Source organism: Aspergillus glaucus (genome assembly GCF_001890805.1).
Source record: "Aspergillus glaucus CBS 516.65 unplaced genomic scaffold ASPGLscaffold_6, whole genome shotgun sequence".
In the NCBI taxonomy this organism is placed as follows: domain Eukaryota; kingdom Fungi; phylum Ascomycota; class Eurotiomycetes; order Eurotiales; family Aspergillaceae; genus Aspergillus; species Aspergillus glaucus.
Window position 1 is genome coordinate 94624 of NW_019170458.1, and position 23878 is coordinate 118501.

General features: G+C 51.2%; 8 protein-coding genes across 8 annotated transcripts; 3 read left to right on the plus strand and 5 right to left on the minus strand.

Moving 5' to 3' along the window:
- Positions 1 to 125: 125 nt before the first annotated feature.
- Positions 126 to 2183, minus strand: ASPGLDRAFT_122436 (putative Kelch repeats protein; the record flags this gene model as incomplete). The annotated part of the gene is made up of 2 exons (XM_022540322.1): positions 126 to 1538; positions 1587 to 2183. 2 exons carry the CDS (start codon positions 2181 to 2183, stop codon positions 126 to 128), a joined length of 2010 nt encoding a protein of 669 aa, XP_022402552.1.
- A 481-nt stretch (positions 2184 to 2664) lies between these two features.
- On the plus strand, positions 2665 to 7458 carry ASPGLDRAFT_122421 (RecQ family helicase MusN; the record flags this gene model as incomplete). The annotated part of the gene is made up of 4 exons (XM_022540319.1): positions 2665 to 3070; positions 3135 to 6718; positions 6778 to 6856; positions 6917 to 7458. 4 exons carry the CDS (start codon positions 2665 to 2667, stop codon positions 7456 to 7458), a joined length of 4611 nt encoding a protein of 1536 aa, XP_022402553.1.
- Positions 7459 to 7751: 293 nt separating this feature from the next.
- ASPGLDRAFT_122750 (uncharacterized protein) lies at positions 7752 to 8857 on the minus strand (the record flags this gene model as incomplete). The annotated part of the gene is made up of 2 exons (XM_022540352.1): positions 7752 to 8618; positions 8675 to 8857. The coding sequence occupies 2 exons, from the start codon at positions 8855 to 8857 to the stop codon at positions 7752 to 7754; spliced, it is 1050 nt and encodes a 349-aa protein (XP_022402554.1).
- Positions 8858 to 9588: 731 nt separating this feature from the next.
- On the plus strand, positions 9589 to 11437 carry ASPGLDRAFT_1287360 (telomere maintenance protein PBP2). Its single transcript, XM_022540826.1, has 3 exons — positions 9589 to 10289; positions 10338 to 11232; positions 11288 to 11437. Exons 1-3 carry the CDS (start codon positions 9828 to 9830, stop codon positions 11308 to 11310), a joined length of 1380 nt encoding a protein of 459 aa, XP_022402555.1. The 5' UTR covers positions 9589 to 9827; the 3' UTR covers positions 11311 to 11437.
- Positions 11438 to 11523: 86 nt separating this feature from the next.
- On the minus strand, positions 11524 to 12279 carry ASPGLDRAFT_73068 (uncharacterized protein; the record flags this gene model as incomplete). Its single annotated transcript, XM_022549653.1, has 2 exons — positions 11524 to 12014; positions 12099 to 12279. The coding sequence occupies 2 exons, from the start codon at positions 12277 to 12279 to the stop codon at positions 11524 to 11526; spliced, it is 672 nt and encodes a 223-aa protein (XP_022402556.1).
- A 492-nt stretch (positions 12280 to 12771) lies between these two features.
- On the minus strand, positions 12772 to 17413 carry ASPGLDRAFT_24054 (FG-nucleoporin NUP159; the record flags this gene model as incomplete). Its single annotated transcript, XM_022543361.1, has 3 exons — positions 12772 to 16532; positions 16588 to 17281; positions 17351 to 17413. 3 exons carry the CDS (start codon positions 17411 to 17413, stop codon positions 12772 to 12774), a joined length of 4518 nt encoding a protein of 1505 aa, XP_022402557.1.
- A 590-nt stretch (positions 17414 to 18003) lies between these two features.
- On the plus strand, positions 18004 to 18946 carry pup1 (proteasome core particle subunit beta 2; the record flags this gene model as incomplete). Its single annotated transcript, XM_022544360.1, has 3 exons — positions 18004 to 18129; positions 18183 to 18230; positions 18299 to 18946. 3 exons carry the CDS (start codon positions 18004 to 18006, stop codon positions 18944 to 18946), a joined length of 822 nt encoding a protein of 273 aa, XP_022402558.1.
- A 186-nt stretch (positions 18947 to 19132) lies between these two features.
- On the minus strand, positions 19133 to 23518 carry ASPGLDRAFT_73071 (class I SAM-dependent methyltransferase; the record flags this gene model as incomplete). Its single annotated transcript, XM_022549654.1, has 6 exons — positions 23157 to 23518; positions 22981 to 23060; positions 22754 to 22915; positions 21996 to 22686; positions 21110 to 21387; positions 19133 to 21048 (listed from the first exon to the last, which is right to left on the minus strand). Exons 1-6 carry the CDS (start codon positions 23180 to 23182, stop codon positions 19133 to 19135), a joined length of 3153 nt encoding a protein of 1050 aa, XP_022402559.1. The 5' UTR covers positions 23183 to 23518.
- Between the last annotated feature and the right edge of the window lie 360 nt (positions 23519 to 23878).

Sequence of the window (23878 nt, forward strand, 5' to 3'; positions counted from 1 at the left end):
TCTCATTGTCGAGCATACATATACATTCCATAACGTCTATACTGAGCTTGATATAGAGCAGCATGCAAACAATGAAAACCTGATTGGATATATACACGAGAAATCCACACGAAAATACTTTTATCTTACCTGCGGCGCCCGGCACCACCCATGTTGTCTGCTTTATCAGCCATACTGACCACCTCCCCAATACCAGCCGCTTCCTGTTCATCCTCCAGTGCCATAACCTCTTCTCTACTATCCCACCATTTCTCCTCTGCCATATTGAAAGCATCCTTCCGGAGCTCCTTCACGTTCTTCTCCATCTCTATGCCCTTTTCGTTGATGGTGTCAATCAAGATCTTCTGCCACTCTTCAGATGTCCGGGTGAAGAACTCCCGCAAGCTTTCAAACGGACGAGGAAGGGGTCTGCTATCATTCGCAGATGGCTCTGACTCTTCGACCTCGAGCTGTTCCATTTCACGCGTGACGGATGGCACTGTCACCTCGGTAGGTGCGGGAGAAGCAGCATCAAGCGACATGGCTTCCTCTTCTTCCACATCCACTTCTTCCTCTTCGTCGTCATCGTCCATATCCTCGTCGCTGTCTTCTTCCTCCTCAAGAAGGTTCCAGTTCTCGGGTTCATTGTAGAAGACCTCTTTGACGCCGTCAAGCTTGACCAGGTCAATCGAGTACATGTCGTTGAAAGTGAATTCCTTGTCTCCCTTTTCAAACATTCCGCTGAAGATAAAGAGAGTATCATCCTGGACTGCTAATTGGGCGTTAAACCGTCTGTGAGGCATCTCGAAACGGATGATGGCCTGTTTCTCAGGCTTTTCGGACTCTTCTTCCTCCGTTGCCTTAGGGGTATCTAATTGGGGTTCGTCATCATCATCGTCACGAATGCCTCCTTTGACTTCCAGAGCCTTGAGGTTCTGCAAAAGCTCCTCCTCATCCGCCTTGCTTCGGTTCTTGGCCTTCATCTGGTTCGCAGCCTGCTTCTTTCCTGGCGCCCTTGGACGCCGTAGGGTAAGCGGGAAGAAACGGTTCCGATCCGTATTCCAGGCGAACAGGGAATCGAAGAATTCGCTGTCAATCCCTTCCTCACTCATCTCAACATCATGGACACCACCGAACATGATACCACGTCCTTTGTGGTAAGCCATGGTAGACCCTGCTCGCGGTGGATTAGGCGAGTTGGCAGGCTTCTTTCTGCGCTCCCAGCGCACTGCGGGTGGAGTGCTTACAGATGCATCCGATTCGGGAGGCGTGATCCGAAGGAACCATGTATCTTGGTGCACCATTGGCCTCATTGCCATGCGTTGTGGGCCACCCTTGATCTGCTTGCCTCCTGCAGCGGCCTTCACACGAGAGTAACCACCATACAGCACTGCACCGGATTCATGGGGTAAGAATGAGAAAGATGAACGAGGATCAGGCTTCTGAGTTGGTACAAGATTGAACCAAGTGTATCTGGCACAGTCGTATATCCACAGGTCTTGAAGGTACTTGGTCTGTTGCGAAGTATCCTGGAACCCTCCAAAGAGGATAATGTAGTTCTAGACAAATTAGCATCCATTATGTACCAAGAAAGGCTCCAGACTTACCTTGTAATAGGTCATTCTGTGACCACTTCGTGCCGGGGGACCCTTTGCCTTGGTCTCAATTCGAGTCCATTCTCTGGTTGCCGTATCAAGGTGCCAAAAGTCATTGTAATGATAGAATGTGCCCTGCTTCGGCGAAGAAAACTCTCCTCCGAACATGTATACACCACCGGTATTCCCTCCCCGGCACCAAGCATGACCACTCCGAGGAAGTGGACTATTCGGACTCGTAACTTCTCTCCATTCACCACGATCAATCAAATAGACAAAAAGGTTGTTAAAGAATGTCGCAAACGTTCCATCAAAGTACTCTCCGCCATACACCAACAATTCATTTCGGTTAGACGGCGATGCAAGGACCGTCGCAGAAGACCGAGGCGTAGGCGGCCCCGAAACCACTTCTGTGACTTTCAGGAACTTGGCTTGCTCTTCTGCGTACTGAGCCAGAATCGCATCGAGATCGGCCTCTTCCACATCACTGTCTGCATCGCTGCGGCCTTTGGTCTTGCCCTTCTTGTCCTTTTTGTCGGCTTTCTTGTTTTGCTTGGCCGCTACTCGTTCCTTGTGTTCGGCGGTCTTCTTTTTGTCTTTTTTACCCATGGTGATATATCAGTTGGTTTGCCTCTAAATTTATTTAGAGATAATGAATTCAATATTGAAGAACTGGTGCGTTGTAGTTTTCTGGAACTGTGGGGTTAGGATTCTATAGAAAAAAATTTCCCCCGACATACAAAATATCGTCGATTACGCTGATAACAAAACAGCAAAGCGCCAACACTGATAGATAGATTATGTTATTACTGAAATTTTTCTAGAAAGCAAATCTATACAATGATTGAGTCATTATATCCGAATATGAAAGTTGAGCCTAATACAACAGCTAAAAGCATATGTATGCCTTATCGCCTCAGGCATAAAAATGCCACCTTACCGCCCACGTGACAGCGCGTCGAAACGCGTTCCGCCTTTTGGAGTTGGTATGATCTAAAGTCGAAGAGCGACAGACGTCAAAAGAGTCCGGCACGTTCGCGGGTTGTTGAATGAGAGCGCTGCAGAATGAATAAAATCGAAACACGCCTCTATGACTAAAAGCAATTTAGCGACTCATCTCAGATGGCTTGTGAAGCAAGGCCCTTCGCTCTACCCCTCTTTGACACCTTCCGCGCACGAAACCCGAGACGATATAACCACTCGGAACCCTGCTCCAGCACTACCGATTTCAGCTTTAGGTCAGGCAGGCGCCGGTTCGAGTTTTGGGAGAGATAGTGATTTGGATAGGATACCGGGGACGATTGTCGAGGATACGGGGAGCAATGACGCGGATGCCGACACGAATATGGCACGATTGCAATTTGCTCCACAGTCGGCGAGTAAACCTCGATTGTTGAGCTCTTCTAAGAGTCCCTTCGAAGGGACTCCTAAGAAGTCACTTGAGCGTATCCCCGAGAAATCGCCTACTGCACATTGGGGTGTGCAACCCCAGAAAGGTGCGATTAAGCCGGGACAAGTGAGTGGAATGCGACTAGAAAGGCTAACGGCTGTTGGAGACAGATAATGATTACGACCTACCTCCTTCGTCGCGAAGTTTCTTTAAAAAGTCTACAACGTCCCCCATCAGGCCCAAACGGACCTCTGGCCTCGATTCGCCGGCACTGGATATCGATGCCATTGACCTGACAGGCGATATTGAGCTGCCCGCAGCTCCGTCATCCGGCACGTTAGAGGAATTTGGCGAACCGCGTCGATTATGGACAGCAGACGCTGCGTCTCGGAAAGAACCTGACGAGAAACGAGGGAAGAAAAGGAAAAGCGATGAATACAAATCCGATCTTTTGTCACCGAGGAGACACGCTCCGAAAGTCCATTCGCCATTAGCACTAAGTAAATCTGCGGCTTCCAAAGACCCGGCACCATATGCTTCTCCCACGGCACACCGCCACGCCGCCTCTTCGCCAACCAAGCAGCGCGCTCATACAGAAGACCGGGTAATTCGTGATTCCGACGACGATGGCGACGATGGCGACGATGACCTATTTGACGACTGGATGCAAGGAGATGATCCGATCCTAGAAAACGACGATGGGCTGTATCCGGTTCTTCCCAAAGAGAATCACTCGGATAACCACGAGGATGGTAGGTTATGGGAATCACCGATACGGGCGTCTGCACCATCATTCAAAAAGGACGATTCCCCGACCCCAGTTATTATATCTCCTGTTAAAAGGCCATCGCCCAAAAAACAAGCAAGCCCTGAAAGAAAGCCTACCTATTCGTCTCCGCTTCCGACCAGCTCTCAGACCCCACAAAATGAGAACATCGTGAAATTCTTAGAATTCTCGGTTGATTCTCTAAACAATGCAATCACGGAGCTCAAGAGTTCGCTTACGAAGAACGCAGAGATCGTATACCAACAGGCAATGGAGGGTGTACCAGCACTTGAACTCATCACCGTCAACAAAACCCTCAAAGGCCGGATAGAGGCTATTGAACAATTGAAACAGAAAAAAATCGCACACAAGACTTGCCAATCGAGGAAAGACAGCTTGAAGAAATCCCTCATTCGGGCTATATCTGAAGGAGACGACCCTTCGACAATGTCTGAACTTGCGGAAAGTCGGTCTGTGTCTGCAGAACTCGGGCAGATCGAGGAAGCAATGCGTGATCTTCTTTCGCGAGCTGATATCCTCGATATGGCTTCAAGTTCTTTGGCCTCGACGACACCAAAGCCTAGCAGTGACAGGCTTACCAGTGATACAGGAAGTAGTGCCATGGCTTTTAACCGCGCAGGAAGCCCTCTGCTTGTGTCTCCTGCGCAACCAACGTCAACCAACACTATGTCCCGAGCGGACACCTCAGCTCCTGCGACGGCACCACTTTCTAGAACCACAACAGACAACGACGTATTTGCAGTGTTTGATTATGACGAGCCGATGAGTGAAGGAGAGGATTGTTTCACGCGCACAATGGGCTCGCCGTCGTTTCCGGCTTTTGAAGCAGATGAATTTGACCTGGACGCGAATGACGAAGATATGTTTGAAGCTGCCGGACAGTTTGAGGGCAATCGATCCCCCGCAGTTGATAATTATGCATCTCACGGCCGCAAGGTTTTTGGGGAAACATCTGCAAATGCTGTCCGCGTCCCTTCGCCTGACAAGTCACCAGTTCGGGCCGCTCTATGGAATCAACATTCATGGTCAATGGATGTAAAGAATGCCTTAAAGGACCGATTTCATTTACGGGGTTTTCGAATGAACCAACTCGAGGCCATCGATGCTACTCTGAGCGGGAAGGACACGTTTGTTCTGATGCCAACGGGTGGAGGAAAGTCGTTGTGCTATCAATTGCCCTCCGTTGTATCCAGCGGCACTACTAGAGGGGTCACGATCGTGATATCCCCATTGCTGAGTTTGATGCAGGACCAAGTTGACCAGTTACAGAGGCTCAAGATCAAGGCTATATTGCTGAACAAGGATACCAAAAAGGAAGAAAGAACACAGGTGTTGAGCACTCTTGCCCGCCACGGGGCGGATGAGCATATCCAGCTGCTCTATATAACGCCGGAAATGATGAACAAAAACCAAGTTCTCAATCGAATCCTGGAGAGTCTTCACAGCAGGCAAAGACTTGCACGGATCGTCATTGATGAAGCTCATTGCGTTAGCCAATGGGGACATGATTTCCGGCCCGATTATAAAGAGCTAGGACAGATTCGCAACCAGCTGCCGGGGATTCCGATGATGGCGTTGACTGCGACGGCAACGGAAAATGTCAAGGTGGACGTTATACATAATCTCAAAATGAAGGGGTGTCGAGTATTTACGCAAAGCTTCAACCGCCCTAATTTGACGTACGATGTACGTCCGAAGCCAAAGGGGGCTGAGCTTCTGAACAGCATTGAAAACATTATCAAGACATCTTATCGAAACCAGTCCGGCATAGTCTACTGTCTCTCACGGAAGGTCTGTGAGAAAGTTGCGGAAGCTCTCCAGGAGAGAGGAATCAAGGCTGCTTTCTATCATGCGGGCATCGAGACAGCCAAGAAAGCGGAAGTACAGCAGCGTTGGCAGTCCGGCCGTTACAATGTCATAGTCGCAACCATTGCTTTTGGAATGGGTATTGACAAGCCAGATGTTCGATTTGTGATCCACCATAGTATCCCAAAGAGCCTTGAAGGCTATTACCAAGAAACTGGACGTGCTGGGCGGGATGGTAAGCGTTCTGGCTGCTACCTCTACTATTCCTACAAAGATACGTCGATGATAAACCGCATGATCGACAGCGGTGATGGTGATTGGGCACAGAAAGAGCGACAGCGTCAGATGTTACGGAACGTCGTCCAATATAGCGAGAACAAAAGTGATTGCAGACGGGTGCAGATTCTCGCCTATTTCAACGAATACTTCCGTCGCGAGTATTGCAATAAATCCTGTGATAATTGCAAGTCAGATTCGGTTTTCGAAACGCGTGACTTTTCCGAATACGCTTCCTCCGCTATCAAACTTGTGCGTCATTTTCAAGAAACGTTGAATGAAAACGTGACCCTACAATACTGCGTGAACATATTTCGGGGTAGCGTGAAAAGACCCAGGTCTCCCGAGCACCGACAAATCCCGTGGAATGGAGTCGGCTCAGCTCTGGAGCTACCGGAGGCAGAGAGGCTTTTCCAACGACTACTCAGCGAGGGGGCGTTTAGAGAACATAATGTGGTCAACGCCAGCAGCTTCGCAACCCAATATCTCAAAGTGGGCCGACGCGCTGCTGAATTTGAGAGTGGCCGACGCGATTTGAAGCTCCAAGTACGGCTCTCGCCCAGTAAAGCAACACGGTCAACCACTGGCACCCGCCCAAGTGGAAACGATGATCATCCAATGTCCACGAATGTGTCCTCGCCTGTCCAATCAGCGAGCCACCGTCGTCTGGCCAAATTCCGGCACCACGCATCTAAGGACGAGGATTCAGGCAGCGAGGATAGTGATGGTTTTGAGAGGATCCGGGTTGCTGGCAAACCGCGGCAAGAAAAGAAGCGAAGTTTGGGTCCACCGATAACTGATGATGGCGATTTCTCTCGTCTCGACCAACTTCACCAGGCCGTTGCAGAGGATTTCATGTACTTCGCTAAGCAAACATGCCAGCAGGTGAGTTATCGAACAATCTTACTGCTATGTATCACAAGGTATACTGACCCATGCGACAGATAATGATGGAAAAGGGCCTCCGGAATCAACCTTTCACGGACGGTATTTTGCGTAAAGTAGCTATACGGTTGCCCAAAGGTAGACTATTCCCCCTTCCCTCTCCTAAGCGCCTTTAATGAGATTGCTAATGATAAACAGATCTGTCTGAACTTGCTGCCATTCCTGGAATCGACACTGACAAGGTTTCGCGATACGGGAACAAGATATTGGAGTATGCGAAAAACACACGGCGCCGGCTCGCGGAACTCAAAAAGGACGGCGAGGATGCCGATGGTATTGTCGCGGACCCGAACCATACCAATGTCATCAATCTTGACAGTGACAACGAGTTTGGCGGCGATGATATCTTCGAGGATCAAACATCGAGTCTTTTTGACTTGGACGAGGGCAATACCGTCTCTAGTCGGTTTTTCCCCGAGCAACCACCTCTAGCGCATGATTCGTCGGACGAATTTCACGATGCTGTTTCGGAACAAAGCGGTCCTAAACCCCGTAAGCGCCAGTCTGGCAAACGATCACGCCGGAAAACCCCATCCGGCTCGGGGTTCAAAGCGAAGGGCTCGAGATCGAAAATACCAAAGTCCGGCGACGGCACGAGTAATCGCTCTTCCTCGTCTCGAAAGCCGACGAAAGCAAAATCTTCTAATTCTGCGCCCCGAATTCCCATAATGCCTACTTGAATTGTTTCTAATTGTCTTTTGGTTGTTGATTGCATGATGATATCCCTTTCTGTGGTTTGTGTGGCGTTCTGCGTGTTGCATTGTTCACGGCCTGTGTCTGACCGATAACCTTTGCTGTATCCCTAGGCGTTATATTGGCATCAAACTTCGAGCCTTTGCCTCTTATACTGCGTGTTCTTAAAAGCGATGTTTCCGTGGGCTACATACCGTGTCCTCAATGTACAATTCGAAGGGTTTGTTTGATCAGATACTCATATCTGCTATTGCATTATATAAACTTTATTCAAATAAACTCAATCGCTCAGGGAGCGCCCGAAATCAACCAGCCGTAACCGTCTAGCATCACGAGGGTGGAACTGGGCGACCTTCGCTCTCACTAGAAACCTAGAGGTCGCCGACTCTCGAGGGAGGTCAATATACGAATTATCGGCGTCAATCAATGAGTCAAGAAGCGTATGCATTTCTGCTGCCGCTGCCTCCCTTCTATTGGACGGACTTGATTGTTGATCGTTCTCTCGCCCTGATTGCCGGCGCATAAGCTGATCTATCCGTTGCTGGCCGCCATCCTGATCTGTATTCGAAGCTTTCGGCTTTTTAGGCTTCCCGTGGTTTGTGTAGCCCGCCTCTAGCGTGGCATCAGGGGTCTCTAATGCATCTCCAACAGTTGGACCTCCTAGACCTTCCGCGGCAAGCATCGCAGCCAGTTGATCGTCAACGAAGTCATGCAAAGAAGCTCTTAAGTCGTCCGCATCTTTGTCGAGATCTTTATTTTTCGCACGTTTCTGCTCAATGAGCTCCTCCGCAAGTTGAGGCGGTGATTTCTCCTTCTTTCTGGATTTCTCGCTCCGGGTTTTTGCGATTCGCTCTTCTAACCCCTTTCTGATCGCTTGAGCATCATGCAGGTTTGCTTCTTCGGTCTTTAAACGTTGCCGGTTGGCAGAGAGCTTTTCTGTTGTCATAGAGACTGATACTTTGCTTTCTTTGACTAGCCGGGATATCTCTTCGATGGCTAGTAAAGACGGTAACGGGGATCCCGGTGTGGGCAGCTCGTGCTCTGACCCTAGGAGAGAATCATATGCTTTCTTGGCTCTTCGTACTTGAGACAGCCGGGACTGGGGGTCTGTGCCTATGCTTGAGAGGTCGAATGTATTGGTGATATGCTACCATAGATGTTAGAGGTCTATTCTTTGTTCAATCGCTATGTTCGAAAGCGCACCTTCAGTTCATCATCTTGGTGCTTGGCTTGATCTTGTAGTTCCTTTAATGCCGCATCCAATTTCTGTTTGTATTCCTGAATGGATGTCTGGTCAAGTTGTTGCTGATCATATTCGTCCTCTGCTTTCTGACGCCTTTCCGAAAAGTGCTGGATCTTCGTGATGGTCTCCTTTGATACATCCATGTCGCGTCAGGGGCGTCGATGGTTCTCGGGACTTCGTACAAATCCAAGCAAACCGCCGTGATCCTGTAATATTATTTTCAGGTTCCAAATAAGCTGGCGCGATTAAGTATCAATACAAGAGTGTTCATTGAGCAGTGTTCTAACCGTTGATGCCGTTTGATATCGCCCCACGTGATCCTACACGCGCGTTTCCCGGTTAGGCCTAGCGTGATCCCGTGCCCGGCGCCTGCCCGACCTCGTCTTGCAACATCATCTCTTCCTCGCGCTTTCCTCTTGCTGTTGCTCATTCTCCATCGGCTTCGTTCCGTTTTCTGCAGCTTCTTTGCTCTTGACATCTTCGTCGCAGCGTATTTCTTGCTCCGACGCTCTCGATTACTTGTTTTCCTTGTCATTGGACTGAGATCCGATAGCTCCCCCTTTTCAGGTTGTGTGGCGGATCATCTGGCTTCTACAGCGTTAGGAAATTTTCTTGCGTTTTTGTGGGAGAATTAAGATTAGGGACGCCAGGTTTTGGCAATTTGTGTTTCAAGGCTCCATTGTGCTTTCTCTATTTGCCTTCCCTTTCCCCCAGCGCTCAGATATTCACCACACCCGTCAACCTTTAACCTCGCCCGGACCCTGAATACTCCTTTTTCATCTCTCCAGAATTTGTCTTCCGCTTCATCGCACCAGACTCGAGCAGCCTATCACGTCTGCTCAAAGTCAAGACCCAGCATTTACACTTCTCCTTTCGTCGACCACCTCTCCAACTTCACACTTTGCACTGCACGATCACCAGCACTTCCCAATCACACTTCAAGCACCAGATTCCCTCTCCCGTCGATCGCCAGCACCAGCAGGTTTTATTGGGAATTCCTGGTGTACATAATCGATCAAATAAAAAACAAACAAGACAAGAAACGTTGTTTCTCCTGATACTACGGCTTCTTTCGTAAGTCAAGCAAGACTACTGCACAGCTGAAACAAAATCATGTCTGCGTCACCATTGCAATCGACCAAGCGTCCCTTGGAGGACCCTTCGTCACCTTCGGGCCCCAATGACCAGCCAGAGGCCAAGCGTCCTGCTCTGGACAAAGTAGTTAAGGGCGACGAGACTGAGGTCGCTTCGGCCGATGGCCAGGGAGACACTGTTGTTCCCGATGCTCCCAACGGTAAGGGTGCCTCTTCGGAGACCCAGCCCATCCAGTCGACTGCTTCTCATTCTGAGAGAGCTGGCTCTCAGTCGGACAGCCGTCCTCAGGATGAGTCGAGCTGGATCCATATCCGTGCTGTAATCTCGAGCCAGGAGGCTGCCACTGTTATTGGAAAAGGTGGGGAGAATGTGTCCCAGATCCGCCGTCTGTCGGGGGCCAAGTGCACCGTTAGCGACTACTCTCGTGGTGCAGTGGAACGTATCTTGACCGTCAGCGGTCCTCAGGATGCTGTTGCTAAGGTAAGTTGCGGATTGTTTGCTTCAGTATATGATGCTAACTGAATCTAGGCTTTTGGTCTGATCATTCGTACTCTCAACAATGAACCCCTTGATGCTCCTTCCACTGCCCAGTCCAAGACTTATCCTCTGCGTTTACTAATTCCTCATATCCTCATTGGTTCCATCATTGGCAAGGCCGGTGTCCGTATCCGCGAGATCCAGGAGGCGTCCGGTGCCCGTCTGAACGCTTCCGACGCTTGTCTTCCCTTGTCTACCGAACGGTCTCTCGTCATCCTCGGCGTTGCTGATGCCGTACACATCGCCACATACTACGTCGCCGTGACCCTCGTTGAGCAACTCACTGAACGCTTTGGAGGACCGGCAGCTTCTGCGTACGCTACTCGGAGCGGTGGTCCCGCTGGAGCAGTGCCCGGTGGCATGCAAGTCGTGCCTTACGTCCCTCAGCCGGCTGGTGGTCAATACGGTCACCCCGAAACCTTCAGGCGACATCACCCTCACCCCAACCGCGCCGCAGCAGGTGCTTACGGTGTTCCTTACGTGCACGGCCAGCCCGCACCTACGCCTGTCGCGCAACCCATGCCATACGGTCCTACCCCTGTTCCTGCCGCTGCTGCTCCTCACGCCGCATACGCTGGAGCCGGCCCGCAGGGCCCCGCGCCTTACGGTCCCCAACCTGCCGCGGCACGGGGTGCTCCGACACCTGCGGCGCCAGTTGGTGGAGTCATGCCCGGTCAACCATTAACGCAGCAGATCTACATCCCCAACGACATGGTCGGTGCTATTATCGGAAAGGGTGGTGCGAAGATCAACGAGATCCGTCATCTGAGTGGTAGTGTGATTAAGATCAACGAGCCGCAAGAAAGCAGCAACGAGCGGTTGGTTACGATTACCGGTACCCAAGAGTGCAACCAGATGGCACTCTACATGCTATATTCGCGACTTGGTGAGTGACCCCGCATTGTGCCAGAGAAGTGAGCAGTAGCCTAACTTTATTGCAGAAAGTGAAAAGCACCGTGTCTAGAGAGGCTTCAGAGCCAAATTTAAACGGATGTGATTCTCTAAAAGTCATACTTTATGGTGGCCGTAATGACTTGGTGTGTTTCTTCTCGGGTATATCGTTTATGTGTATTTTATCGAAGGCGTTTATTCTGTCGCTGTATTTCTCAGTATCATAATAATGAGGATTTTCTTTCTTTAAAAAGACACAAGGCTTGAATTACAACACGAAACAAAATCAGATCTTCTTAAAGCTAACATGCTTCATCTTCAACCCCTCAACCGGAGACAACGCCTTCTCCCGAATCAGCTGAATCGTCTCCTTAAACTCCCTCGTCTCCCGAACAGCCATATGCGTCTCCACACTCTCCCACCCAACAGCCAAAAACTGCACAAACGCCCGTCCAGACGGACTAGCCGTATGCTCCACACCACCCGGCCGATCCACATGACCCATGGACCACGACACAGGCCTCTTCCCCTCCTCCAGTTTCTCCGTCAGCGCCGTGCGGAAGTCAATCAAGTTCTGATTCAGCGCGCTGTGCTCGTCGGGATTCAGGGAGGTCGGGAAGGAGAGCGCCACGAGCTCGGTGACGGGGTTGGTTGTTAGGGTTTCAGTGTCTGTGAGGGAGGGCACGAGGGTCGTGTAGAGGGTTGTGGCGGAGGTTTTGGGTTCGAGGAAGGGGGCTAGTTGTGCGGAGTGGCTGGCGCCGCGGGCGTCGGTCCACACTTTTTTAATTCCCTGTTAGCATCACTTCCTTTCCCTTGATTTTCATATATTAATTGTTTGAGGGTGTTGGGGGCAGCGAATACCAATAACCCAAGCAACAACACTCTCATCCTCGACCGTACGCCCCCATGCAGAACTATGGTATCCGCTCTGTTGCTTTGTAGCGTTGAAGAGCTTGAGGAGCTCATTTCCTTCGTCGTTGGGGCCTTCGGGTTTGACGGTGGGTTTTAGTTTGAAGAAGATAAATTCGGCGGTTTGGGACATGTTGCTTTCTTCTTTTTGTCTTTGGTTGTGTTTTTTTGTATGTAGCTTGTGATGTGCGGGGTATGCAGGCTGGTATGCAGATAGCTGGATAAGCTTTGGTTGACAGGTGACAGGTAGGTTAAATTGACTGTATTGAAATTGAGACGGGTGATTTGGTGTTTAATTGAGGGATTGAGAAAGAGGGAAAATATATGTACTCTGCTGAGAAGAAGGGTTCGTATTTGAAGTCGAGTGTTGGCTGATGTCACTGGGATGATGTCAGCGCTCTTTTTGTGATGCTATCACTGAACTATGAGTAGACCTGATAAAAGGAATGGCTTCATCATTAAACATTCATATTCATGCTGATGATCAGAAATCAAAGAGACAATAAGAGAAACTTGCCCTTTATGTACATACAAACACAGGCTCAAAATCATTCATTCCAACTTCAATCAATCCTCATCCTCGTAAGAAAACCCAAAAAAACAGACCATGATAATAATGATAATCCTACATATCCTCCACACCTCTCACTTTCTCCTTTTTCTCACCAATTGCCTTCTTCAAGTTACCCACAAGATGTTGTCTGCGAGTATTCTTGGCCTTCCACCGCTCACTCTCCTGCTTAACAACCAAATCCCCAGCACCAGCGCCAACGCCCTCAACATTACGAAGTCTGCTGACTCTTGCAGATTCGTTAATGCTAGGGCGGAAGTTCACGCTCCTCGACGCAGATTCCGGCGTGTGGTAAGCGCTGAAACTGCCGTCGAGAGATCCCCGGGACCCCGGTGTGGTAGGGAAGGCCCGCATACCCTTCCTGGGTGTCGTGAACGGTGATCCCTCGCGGCTGCGACTGGCAGGAGGTACGGTGGTGTCGATGCCCAATTTCTTGAGCTGGACTTCGAGAACGTCGATGTCGCCGCTCTTGTTTTCGACCATGTTCATCATCGTGGCGATGGTGGAGGTGACAGCTTCAACTGTTGGGCGCTTTGCGGGGGCTGCGCCGTCGGCGCGAGGGGCGTCAGCGATTTTAGCGCGTAAGAGGGATACTCCTCCTTCCAGGTCGGCTAACCTGGCCTGGAGGTCGGTGGATGCTGTTCGGAGGTCTTGCTGGAGGTTGGCTTGTTCTGCGGAAAGGGGTGCGGAGAGGATGGCTGCGGTGTCGACGTGTGCATCGAGGCTCTTTCGAATGCTGGCACATTGACCCCGCAAAGCCACGATGTCTTTGCCTAGCATTTCTCTGCAACTGTCGAGCTTCTCTTCCACGCCCTGTACTCGTTGCTGTTGGAGGGAGCCGGTCAGCGTAACGACTGCATTATCGAGTTCCTCGATCTGAGAAAGAAGGAGCTTCTCGTCCAGGACAGCGGCGGGGTTGTCGCCCTTGAGCGTCTCGATCCAGTCCGAATCATCCTGCGGCGCCTTCTGATACAACAAGAACGAAGCCAACGAGCGAGCGTTGATTCCTAAAGTATCCACCATGGAGTTGATATCCCGGTACAGTCTCTCGATTTGCCCGGGAATACCAGGCTTGGCCGTCTCACCGGAGTAGTCTTGGTGGGGCAGGAATGGGTCAAGTGTAGGCACCGGCTCCAGGGGCTGAGCAAGGTCTGCACGAAGTCGTTCATCCTCATCGTCATCAGAAAGGGCCTGCGCTTCTTCCTCCTGGCGCTGCGCCTCGGCCTGCAAGCGGGCCTGCTCTTCTCGGGCAGCGAGCTCGGCAGCAGTAGGTCTTCGCTGGTTAGACTCTTTGAGCGCTGCCTTCCGAGAAGCAAGAGCATCTCCAGGGCCTTTAGGAGGACCAGAAGGCTTATAGCTGTCAAGCTTAGATGGTCCCTTATGGGCGGCGCGCATCGGACTGGGTGACCGTGGGGATCCAATCTTAGCTTCAGATCTGGGTGGGAAGAAGGGTTGTTTGTTGATCTCTCCAAACAGCCCTTTAGAAGGCTGTTTTTGCTCCTCTGGTCTCGAAACCCTGGTGAACAATCCACCTGCGGGGCTCCTTTCTTCGAAAGAGCTTTCCAACGAGGCCTTCGGGCTCTGGAAATCGGTTTGGCTGATATCGTGAGTAACATCCTCCCCACTGTCAGCGAAATCTGATTCCTCTCCCTCCTCATCGCCTTCTTCTTCTGCTGGCTGTTCCTCTTCCTCTTCTTCCTCGTCTTCGTCTTCTTCCTCGTCATCTTCCTCTCCTTCCCTTTCAAACTCCGCTTCCTCTTCCTCATCTGCGTCAGACTCATCAGGAAGAGGACTTTCCTCTGCGCCCTCCGCGGGGCCCGCTACAGAGGCAGGAGTGGCTGGCTCAGGAGGCAACGGTGCCTCCTCCGCCTCTTTCTTGATTTCTGATGCCTTGGGCTTGGTAGTGAAATCAGGTGGTAGCGGAGCTTCTTCCTTAGGAGCTGGCTTGGGTTTAGCGGCAAAGTCTGGCGGAAGAGGCGCCTCGTCTACCGAGTCCTTAGACACATTTGATGACGCAGACGTATCGCCCGGTCCGTAGGTTGCTCTGCTTGTAGGGTCAGGAGGTAACGGTGGCTCTCCTGCTGGTGTACCAACGGGAGTCTCCTTTGGCGACTCCTTGGGTGTTGCGGTCTTCTCGGACAAAGGAGAGAAGGGGCTGGCAGGTTTGTTCTGAGTAACACCAGGTCCGAACATCGAGAATGGAGATTTGTTGGTTTGTGCTGTTGCTGGTTCGGATGGCTTTGGAGCATTGAAAATGGATGGTGCCGCTGGTGCAGACGGCTGGCCGAATAACGAGGGCGCTGGTTGTGGTGCGGCTGGCTTGGCGGGCTCTGGTTGTTCCGCTGGTAAATCTTCCCTGTCGTCCATTGATTCGACAGGTGGACTAGTCTTGCCAGGCGTTGACACCATTTCGTCAAAGGATGTACCCAAATTGAACATTCCATCACCAGAAGGCTTCTCAGGTTTGGGAGCATCGTTTACAGCAGTACCGTCACCCTTAAACGTAGAGCCAAGTTGGAAGCTGCCTGTACCCAGACCCTTCGATGCGTCCGTGCTGGGTGGCGGGAAAGCCGTTTTTGTATCCGGTTGACCAAAGGCAGACCGGCCGGACAGCTTTGCGAACGGGCTTTCACCCGTCGCCGGCTTGCCAAATGAAGATTCGCCCGCTGCGCTAGCAAAAGGAGACTGGCTCACAGTTTGGCCAAAGGGCGATGCGGCCGCTGGCTTGGCAAAAGAAGATTCTCCCGGTTTGGCGGCAGCAAAACTAGCAAACCCGCCGCCAGCATTAGCATTGGCAAATGAACCAAATCCTCCCCCGGAACTAGGGTTAATCCCAATAGAACCAAGACTCTTGGCAGGAGTCGATGGTTGGCCAAATGAAGACGGCTGGCCAAAGGCAGACGTCGAGCCGAGTCCAGTTTTCCCGAATTGTGATGTCCCTTGTCCTATGGCACTGGGCTGGCCAAAAGGGCTTCCTCCAATCCCCGACGGCGTTCCGAATGAGGGCTTCCCAAAAGCAGCGCCTTGACTACCGCCACCCAGTGGCGAGGGACTTCCAAAACCCTGTGTAGCAGAGGGTTTGCCAAACGGGTTGGCACTAAGAGCAGACGGAGTGCCAAATCCCGACTGTCCAAGTGCAGGCTGAGCTGGAGGTTGAGGCTGAGCTTGTGGCTGCGGTTGTAGTGGTGCCGGTTGCGGTTGCGAGCCGGCAGGGGCCAATCCTTGGTAAGGGATGTTCTGGCGGATAGCGTCTGAGTAGATGAACCACCAAGAGCAAAGAATACCGTCGTTGTTGAGAAGTAGAACGTTCGGCAAGGGTGTAGAGCTCTCGAGAATGTCTTCACCTTGGATGGGCGACACGACCTTTTCCGTGCTGGTGAGGTCAATGCCCAAACCGATCACAGAGGTTTCGTCAACAGAGTCCTTCAACGGAAGGGATGCTCGCTTTGTGTCATCGCTGACTTCGGTTGTCGTGAAAAGGTTGACGGTACCCTGGGCAGATTCATCGTTTGACAACGGCTTATCGGCTCGGGTGACAAGGCCCACGTCGGTAGATGCGGTCGAAGAGACGACAAGGACGTCTTTCAGGTGGGGTTTGTAATCCCTCAGACGCCCAATAAACTGGTAGGCCGGCGTGCGCTTAAAGCCAAAGGGTCCGCATAACTCTGGCATTTTCTGGATCAAGAAAGGTGCCTGCTTTCGTCGTGTGATGATATAGTACGACGACGGTGGGTTCTGTCCCATATCATCTTCGGCTGCATTAGGTGTGTAGATCATTAAGAAGATGTCGTTTTCAAGCCATGCGATAGAAGAGACTGCAACATAGTTAGTCAAACGAAGTTATTCTGGGGTGTTAGCGGCCAAACTCACTGTGGCATTCCCCTTCGAGGTCAGGAGGACGTGGGATAACATCTTTCTGCGCACCATCCGGGGCCATCTGGTATCCAGTTCCGTCCACAAGTCCGGCAACTAGCTGCTTGCCCTTGTTACTCCAGCAAACCGAACTAACCCCAGTCTTCAGAACCGGACCATTAGGTCCCGCAACGAGATTACCCCCTTTCAGGTCCGCCATGAGAAGCTCACCATTCACCGTGACGAGAGCAACAAGCGTCGAGTGGGCGTCGCCGGCCGGGCTAGGATTAGGCACAACAGCTCGGAAGGTGGCGCCGTTCGTCGGGACAGACAAGGCCGGTCGCGCATTCCCTTGCAATAATCCCGCCGTCTCGAAGACTGACAATTGTGGTCCATTTTCCGTCGTCAACACCAAGGCACTGTCACCTGATGCGAAGGCCACATGTGTAGGTCGCCCCGGCAAAGGGATCGTAGTCTGCGGTTGGAACGATTTCGTCTGGATCTTTTCTTCTCCGGTCGGGGCGGAAATGGCCTTTCGCACTGATTCGGAGCTAGCTATGGCGAGCGAGTCCGGGCCGGCACCGACGACAATGCCTTTGGTGGGTGCGACAGCCAAGAGCGAGCAGGAAGGGGCCGGAAGGGCATCGGAAGGCCAGGGAGTCGGGAGGAGCTGAACGTTACTATCGCCGGAGACGCCCTTGAAACCGACATCCTAATTTCAATCCCCTATTAGCCACCATCTAATAGACCCAAAGTACAGAGTAAAAAACGCGAAACGTACATCCGTAAAGACATCTGAGAGCTCCGAGCCCAGCTCTATGTTTCCGCTAGGGTTGAACGCCATTCTGGGTCTGTCAAAGTCGGCTAGAATCGAACGAGGAGGTCGCCTTGATGTCTGCTTAACCCTGGGTCATGGAGGGAGTGAACTTCCTGTAGCGACGAGGAAAGGAGCGACGCTGGAGTGCTTGGAGACTCCGATAGTAGAGCTACCAAATACGCGCAAAAAACTTGACGACCTCCCCTCGACGGGAAGAGTCAAGGGCAACAAGAAAATCAGAGAGCCGGATGCAATAGATTAGAAAGACGTGAATGTAGTGAAAGCGTCGTGCTTGGGCGCTCAAAGGGAGGAAAATAAGCAGAGGAATGAATGAGGTCTACCAAATGATGCTTTTTCGTGCCGACGAGGACAAACAGCGGAAGCTCTTGATGCCTCGTTCATAAGGCATTTATAAGGCATTGATAGTCGTCACTCCAGCTCGACCTCTCGCCGTCCATCGTCAACTCTCAATCACCGACGCAGCTCCAGCTCCAGCTCTCTCCCATCTTCATTAACTGCTCCTTTAGTCCCTTTTGCTCGACTATTCTCAGGGAGCTCTACGACAACCCTTTTTTATTTGACCCCGTTTCCTTCGTCGTACACGCTACACCGTCATCATGGCGGGCTTCGATTTCTCCAACCACAACCGCAATGTGGCTCTCCACGCCAGAGGCGTGCCTCTTCCCAAGGCTACTAGCACCGGTACGACAATTGTCGGCTGTTGCTATGACGGGGGCGTTGTGGTATGTTCATACAATGATGGCGGATTGATGGTCTGGAGCTAACGAACCCGCAGATTGCAGCAGATACCAGAGCTACCAGCGGACCTATTGTTGCCGACAAGGTACGATAGAATCTTACAACCGACTACAGGAACATAAAAGAAGGCGATTAGTCAACTGACCCATACAGAACTGTGAAAAACTCCACTACATCGCGCCCAAGATCTGGTGTGCCGGAGCCGGTACCGCCGCCGACACCGAATTCACAACCTCCCTGATCAGCTCCAACGTCGAACTGCACTCCCTCTCAACGGGTCGGCCCCCGCGAGTCATTACCTGCATGACCATGCTGAAGCAGCACCTCTTCCGATACCAGGGCCACATCGGCGCGTACCTGGTGGTTGCGGGTGTGGACCCCACGGGCGTCGGCCTGTTCACCGTGCACGCCCACGGTTCGACAGATAAGCTCCCCTACGTGACGATGGGGTCGGGTTCGTTGGCGGCCATGTCTGTGTTCGAGTCGATGTGGAAGCCCAACTTGAGCCGGGAGGACGCGGTTAACCTCTCCGCAGAGGCGATCAAGGCTGGTATCTTCAACGACTTGGGTTCGGGTAGTAATGTCGATGTATGCGTGATTCAGCAGGATGGGCCGACGCAGCTGCTACGCAACTACATGAAGCCTAACGAGCGTGGTGAGAAGGAGCGGAATTACCGTTTCCCTAAGGGTACGACGGCTTGGTTGAACCAGAAGGTTATCAGCAAGGAGGACATGAAGAAATATGTTGTTGTTGAGGAGGTTTCTGGGGACAAGGATCTTGCCATGGATGTGGATTCTTAAGTGCAAACTGTCACTATACATGATGATATTTGATGTTTAATCAATGGTTTATTTTATACGAGTTTCGTCTCTAACTTGGTATCCGCCGTAGAGCCTGACCCTAGGGTCGAGACGCAGCTATCTATACATATAAACATACACTACAGAGTATACATACAAACGTATACCCTCTTTCCCCCAGGCATACTACTCATCCTCCTCAACACCTACATTCGAAACCCCATACCTCGGCCCCTCCATCAACTCCTTCGCGACATCCGCATCCTCAAACCTCTTCACCAACTCCCAAATATACAAATACCTCGTTGGCGCCACCCTCAACCCCTCCCTCTGATACCTAATAATCCCCGCATGGTACATAGCACGTATAAGCGAGGGTTTCACGGGCGCATTATGCGTCATTAGGAAATCGTAGAGCCAATGGACGAGATGGAAGGAGCGGCGCGGGGTGAGGTTCTTGGAGCAGGAGAGAACGATGGCAAGGATATGGATCATTTCGAGGGAGTCGTGGGGGTTTGGGAGGTTGTGCTGGGATTCTGATGTTGTATTGGGGATGGTGGTGGGTTGTTCAGGAAAATCCGGATCAGGCCAGGATTTGGCGAGGGAGACTTTGAGGGGTGTATGAGCGCGAAGGAGACGGATGAGTGTCCAGACGCTCTTCGAGTCTCCCGTTTTGGCGAGATGGACGACGTGGTTTGTAAATGCTATGCTGGAGACGTCGACCTGGGATACCGTTTCTTCGAATGAGCTGAAGAATAGTGATTTGCTGGAGTTGTATGTGTGCAGGTCTGTGAAGAGGTCTGCGAATGAGACGCGCGAGCGTTCTAGTCGTTGTAGGGCTTTGCGGGTTGCTTTGGTCATGTTCTTTCGGATCTTCATGTCCACGGCTAGCATCATTAGGCCGCTGAAGGGGATGTCTAGGTCGTGGATATCTTTCATGAGGTTGCTTAGGAAGTCTCCTTCCGCTGCTTGTTTGGTGTTGGATTCGTAATGGTCGAAGAGTTGGATTATAGGTGCATCAACATGTTTCGAATGTTTCCAGGGCGGTCCGAAGTGTTCACTCAGAGTTCGTAGAACCCAAAGGCGAAGAATAATTTGGTCGGTTGGGAGCTCCATAGCTTCGCTGTCGGGCATTGCAGCCTTTTGCGAATTCAAATCTAACCAAACTGGTGAAAACATAAGAGACCTCACATCTTGAAGCTCAAACAGACAGTCTTGCCACTTTTCCAGAAGCAACCTCCTATGACGATCTTTCTCTGAAAAGGTCAGGTCTTCGGTTATGCGGATCATATACTCCGACACGAGGTTCGGGTTGAAATGGCTCAAGAGCTCAGAGACAAAGGTTCCATCAACTTCAGAACCCGTCTTCACTTGCAGATCCAACCATCGCATGATGAACTTTGGTACCCACGAGCAACCCAAATTTGAATCTTGAGTTGCCAGGATAATTTCCGAAGCCAAGGTCATTCCTGCAGCCGAGTGCCGCTGCTCCAGTATCCCCAGCCAGGCATCCACAGTCTCCGCATCCAAATCGCCATGCGTGAGTACATCGCAGCGACCAATTGCACCCCACATTTGCCGATACCAGTCGATCATATACTTCGGATTAGGCTTGACACTGCGGATCCTCGGGATAGCCTTGACAATAGCGCAAACCTCGTCAGGCGGGATCAATCCAAGTTCCAGCGCGCGAGCAATCGCACCAAGACAGCCACTCCTCTGGCTTAGCCGGGTCTCATGACGGGCAAGATGCTCGACAACAGCCGTGTAGTTCCCGGAACCTCTAATATTCAATGTTAAATCGTCCAGGAAACGAAATAACGATCCGTCAACGGCTTTTGTGCGGACCGACTTGGCGAGCAGGTAGCTGAATATCTTGCGACTGTAAGCCGGCTCATGCTGCAGATTGATATCCAACTCGTTGAGGATATCCTTAATAGCCGTCGTCGACCAATTGCTCTCCAGGTATTCCTCCAGATATTTCTCACGGGCAGCGCTATCGCTTATCCCAACTTCAACCGGCCACCCTCCCAATCCACTCAGACCAGTATTCTTCTCATAAAACGGAAAAGCATCACCCGGTGGAACCAAAGGCTTCATGCCTATCAAAAAACTAGTCAGCCCCGCGCAACAAAAACCAACCTTCAATTCCAACAAACTCACCCTGATATTCCACATCCACCCGCGCCTGAACCTCCCCCCTCCTTCCCCTCGTATCTGTCCACTTCATATGCTCCCTCCCATTCCTCCCAAACAAGCACGAAATATCCCCCAACGGCCCAGACCCCGCAATACTCGCCAACGCCGTATTCCTTCTCTTCGCCAACCGCCTCCTCGCCTCCAGCGGACCAGGAGCCCGACTCTCATACCGCCGCTGTTGCTTTCGCCCAGTATTACCACCATTCGTGAACCGGCGGAACGTTGTCGCGAGGAAATCGTCGCTGATCCAGACGTGGTCGGTGATTAACGGTGCTGTCGCGGAGTAAGAGGCATGCCTATAGGCATGCCTACCGAAGGACATGTGGGCGGGGAACCGGGTGCATTGGATTGAATTGGGCCTGTTGTTTTTCGTGGCGCTGGAATTGAATTGGCCCGGTCTGCTTTCCGTCGGCTTCGTGGTGGTTTAGGCCCGTCAGGTGTCGTCGATTAACGAGCGATGGTTCGTTGGAGCTCGGACCAGGTGGTTAGTCAGCATATCGGAGGGTTAGTGCCAAGACTTGCTGGATGGTCTACGATACGGGTATTTTGAACAAAGGGAGAAGCAGATTGAATGCTATTTTTGATGGCTTTGATGTGATGTAATAGCTGCAGTTGATTCTCCCGTGTATATGAGATCGATATAAAACAAAATGCAAAGCCTGCACGCCTGTCCATGCATGAACTCTCTCCAACCAATGGTATCTTATGCTAATGCAAGCAGGAACAAGAAAAGAAAGACTCGAGGAAAGAAAAGAAATGGAGCAAGATTGGAAGGATGGGATGACGCTTTTGGGAAGGTAACAGGTCTCCAAGAGTTGAGGCAGAAGAGGAAAAGGGCAGAGATTAAGACCTTTGTTCCCCAGGAAGCGGCTTCCTCCCGGTCACCACATGATACTCCGTGTAGCTATGGATGTCACGGTTCTGAATACACCTCCTCACCTCGACGAGGAAGACCTCGATCTCAGGTTTCGACCAACCCAGGATCATCAGGGGCTTGTACGACCAACCCGACAACGCCTCGAGCCAATTGGTCTCGCTCCACGAGCCGATATTCTTTAGATGCGGATCCGACGGCCATGAATTTGTGGGCAACATGGACTTGTGAGTCTGTACATCAACAAACCCCAAATCATTCATGAACCGGGCCATACGGGGAGCAACCCGGAACTGTCTGGGCGGATCCGACACCTGGCCCGATCGCACATTGAGATCGAACCAGTCGTGCAGGGCATAATCGCAGAAACCATCTGGGTTTTCTGGCGGCATTGTGCTGTCGTCGCAGCGAGGCATGGGGTCGAGCTCGTGGCATTCGATGTAGCCGCCGGGTTTGAGGTGACGCATGGCCTTGCGGAGCAGGGCTTTGTACGAAGGCAGAGATCCCGTTAAGTGGGAGATATGGATGAAGTCGAAATGGTCATGTTCCCATAACCAGTCGTCTTCGGTGGCATCGTCGACGAGGAAATGGACGTTTTCGGGTACTTCTGTCGGCTGGACGGGTGAGAGGTCTGTGCCTACGATTTCGGCTTGTGGGAAGATGGATGCTAAGGGGATTCGTAAGAAAGGCTGTTCTCTCAAGAACATCAAAAGAAGGAAGAGGAGGAAGCATACCCATTTCCATTGGCCAGATACCGGAGCCCGTGCCAATGTCGAGAATCCGTTGGGGGTTCTTCACGGGGGCAAAGAACAAGCGACCCTCGTTGATGAGCTTGAACATATGGTGCTGCATGTCTAGACGATCGAGTTCCTGCTCGTCGTTGGGATAGAGGTAGGCTATGCGGTTGGTGGTTAGTTCTGCCATCTGCTATTAGTTCTTCAGCTTCGTCAAGAGAACGTACCACCCTCATGGTATCTATGGTACCGCCGTCCATGCTCGATAGGATAGTCCGTCACGCTGGCCGTCAACGACTGCGTGTCACTGTCATCAGGGCTGTGAGTTGGTGTCTGTCTGGGAGACTGGAAACAAGTGCCACGACCGTGTGAAAGATGAAGAGAAGAAGAAGAGAAAACTTACAAGTCTTGACTCGACTGTTGAGACATTTTTTCCGTTCCGTCAGCACTCCTATAGGTCAAGGCACGACAACAACGACCACATAAAATTCAAAAAATCAAAAAAGCGTAGAAAATGGGCGAATATCAAACAAATAAAGGACGTGTTCTTCGATGACAGGCTTACCTCAGGGCTTGCACTCATTCTATTACGGATGGGCCGAGTGAGCATTGGGATTGTCGGTCCAAAACCCTCTTGGGTGGTGTTGTGGGGGGGAGGAGTCCGTAGTAGGAGGAGGTGAAGTTTCTATGTGTGTACGGAATAGTATTCCTCTGTTCAGTAATAAATGTAAAGGGAAAAAAAAAAAATTAAACAAAAAATAATGGAATATATAGCTGTAAATAATAGGTAAGAGTCCATCCGACTGGAAACAGTAAAAAGAGTCGGATCCGTTCCCACGGGTCTGGAGAAATATTAAGGTCTTTGGTAAGTTACTATAGTGTGAATCACATATACGCTCCAGGATGTTTTAACTGGCAGCACTAAGCAACCTAATGGAGGGTATATGGCAGGGAAAATAGAAAATAAGAGAATCCGTACAAGATGCTCCTTCCCGGCAAATTGGATTAAGTTTGTTGGCAGCCGAAGACGATCCAGTGGTTCCAAAAGGTGAAAATTACCCTCTTACCCTCTTACCCTCTTACCCTCTTTTTACACCCGGTCGTAATTCACTTTTTTTTTTTTTT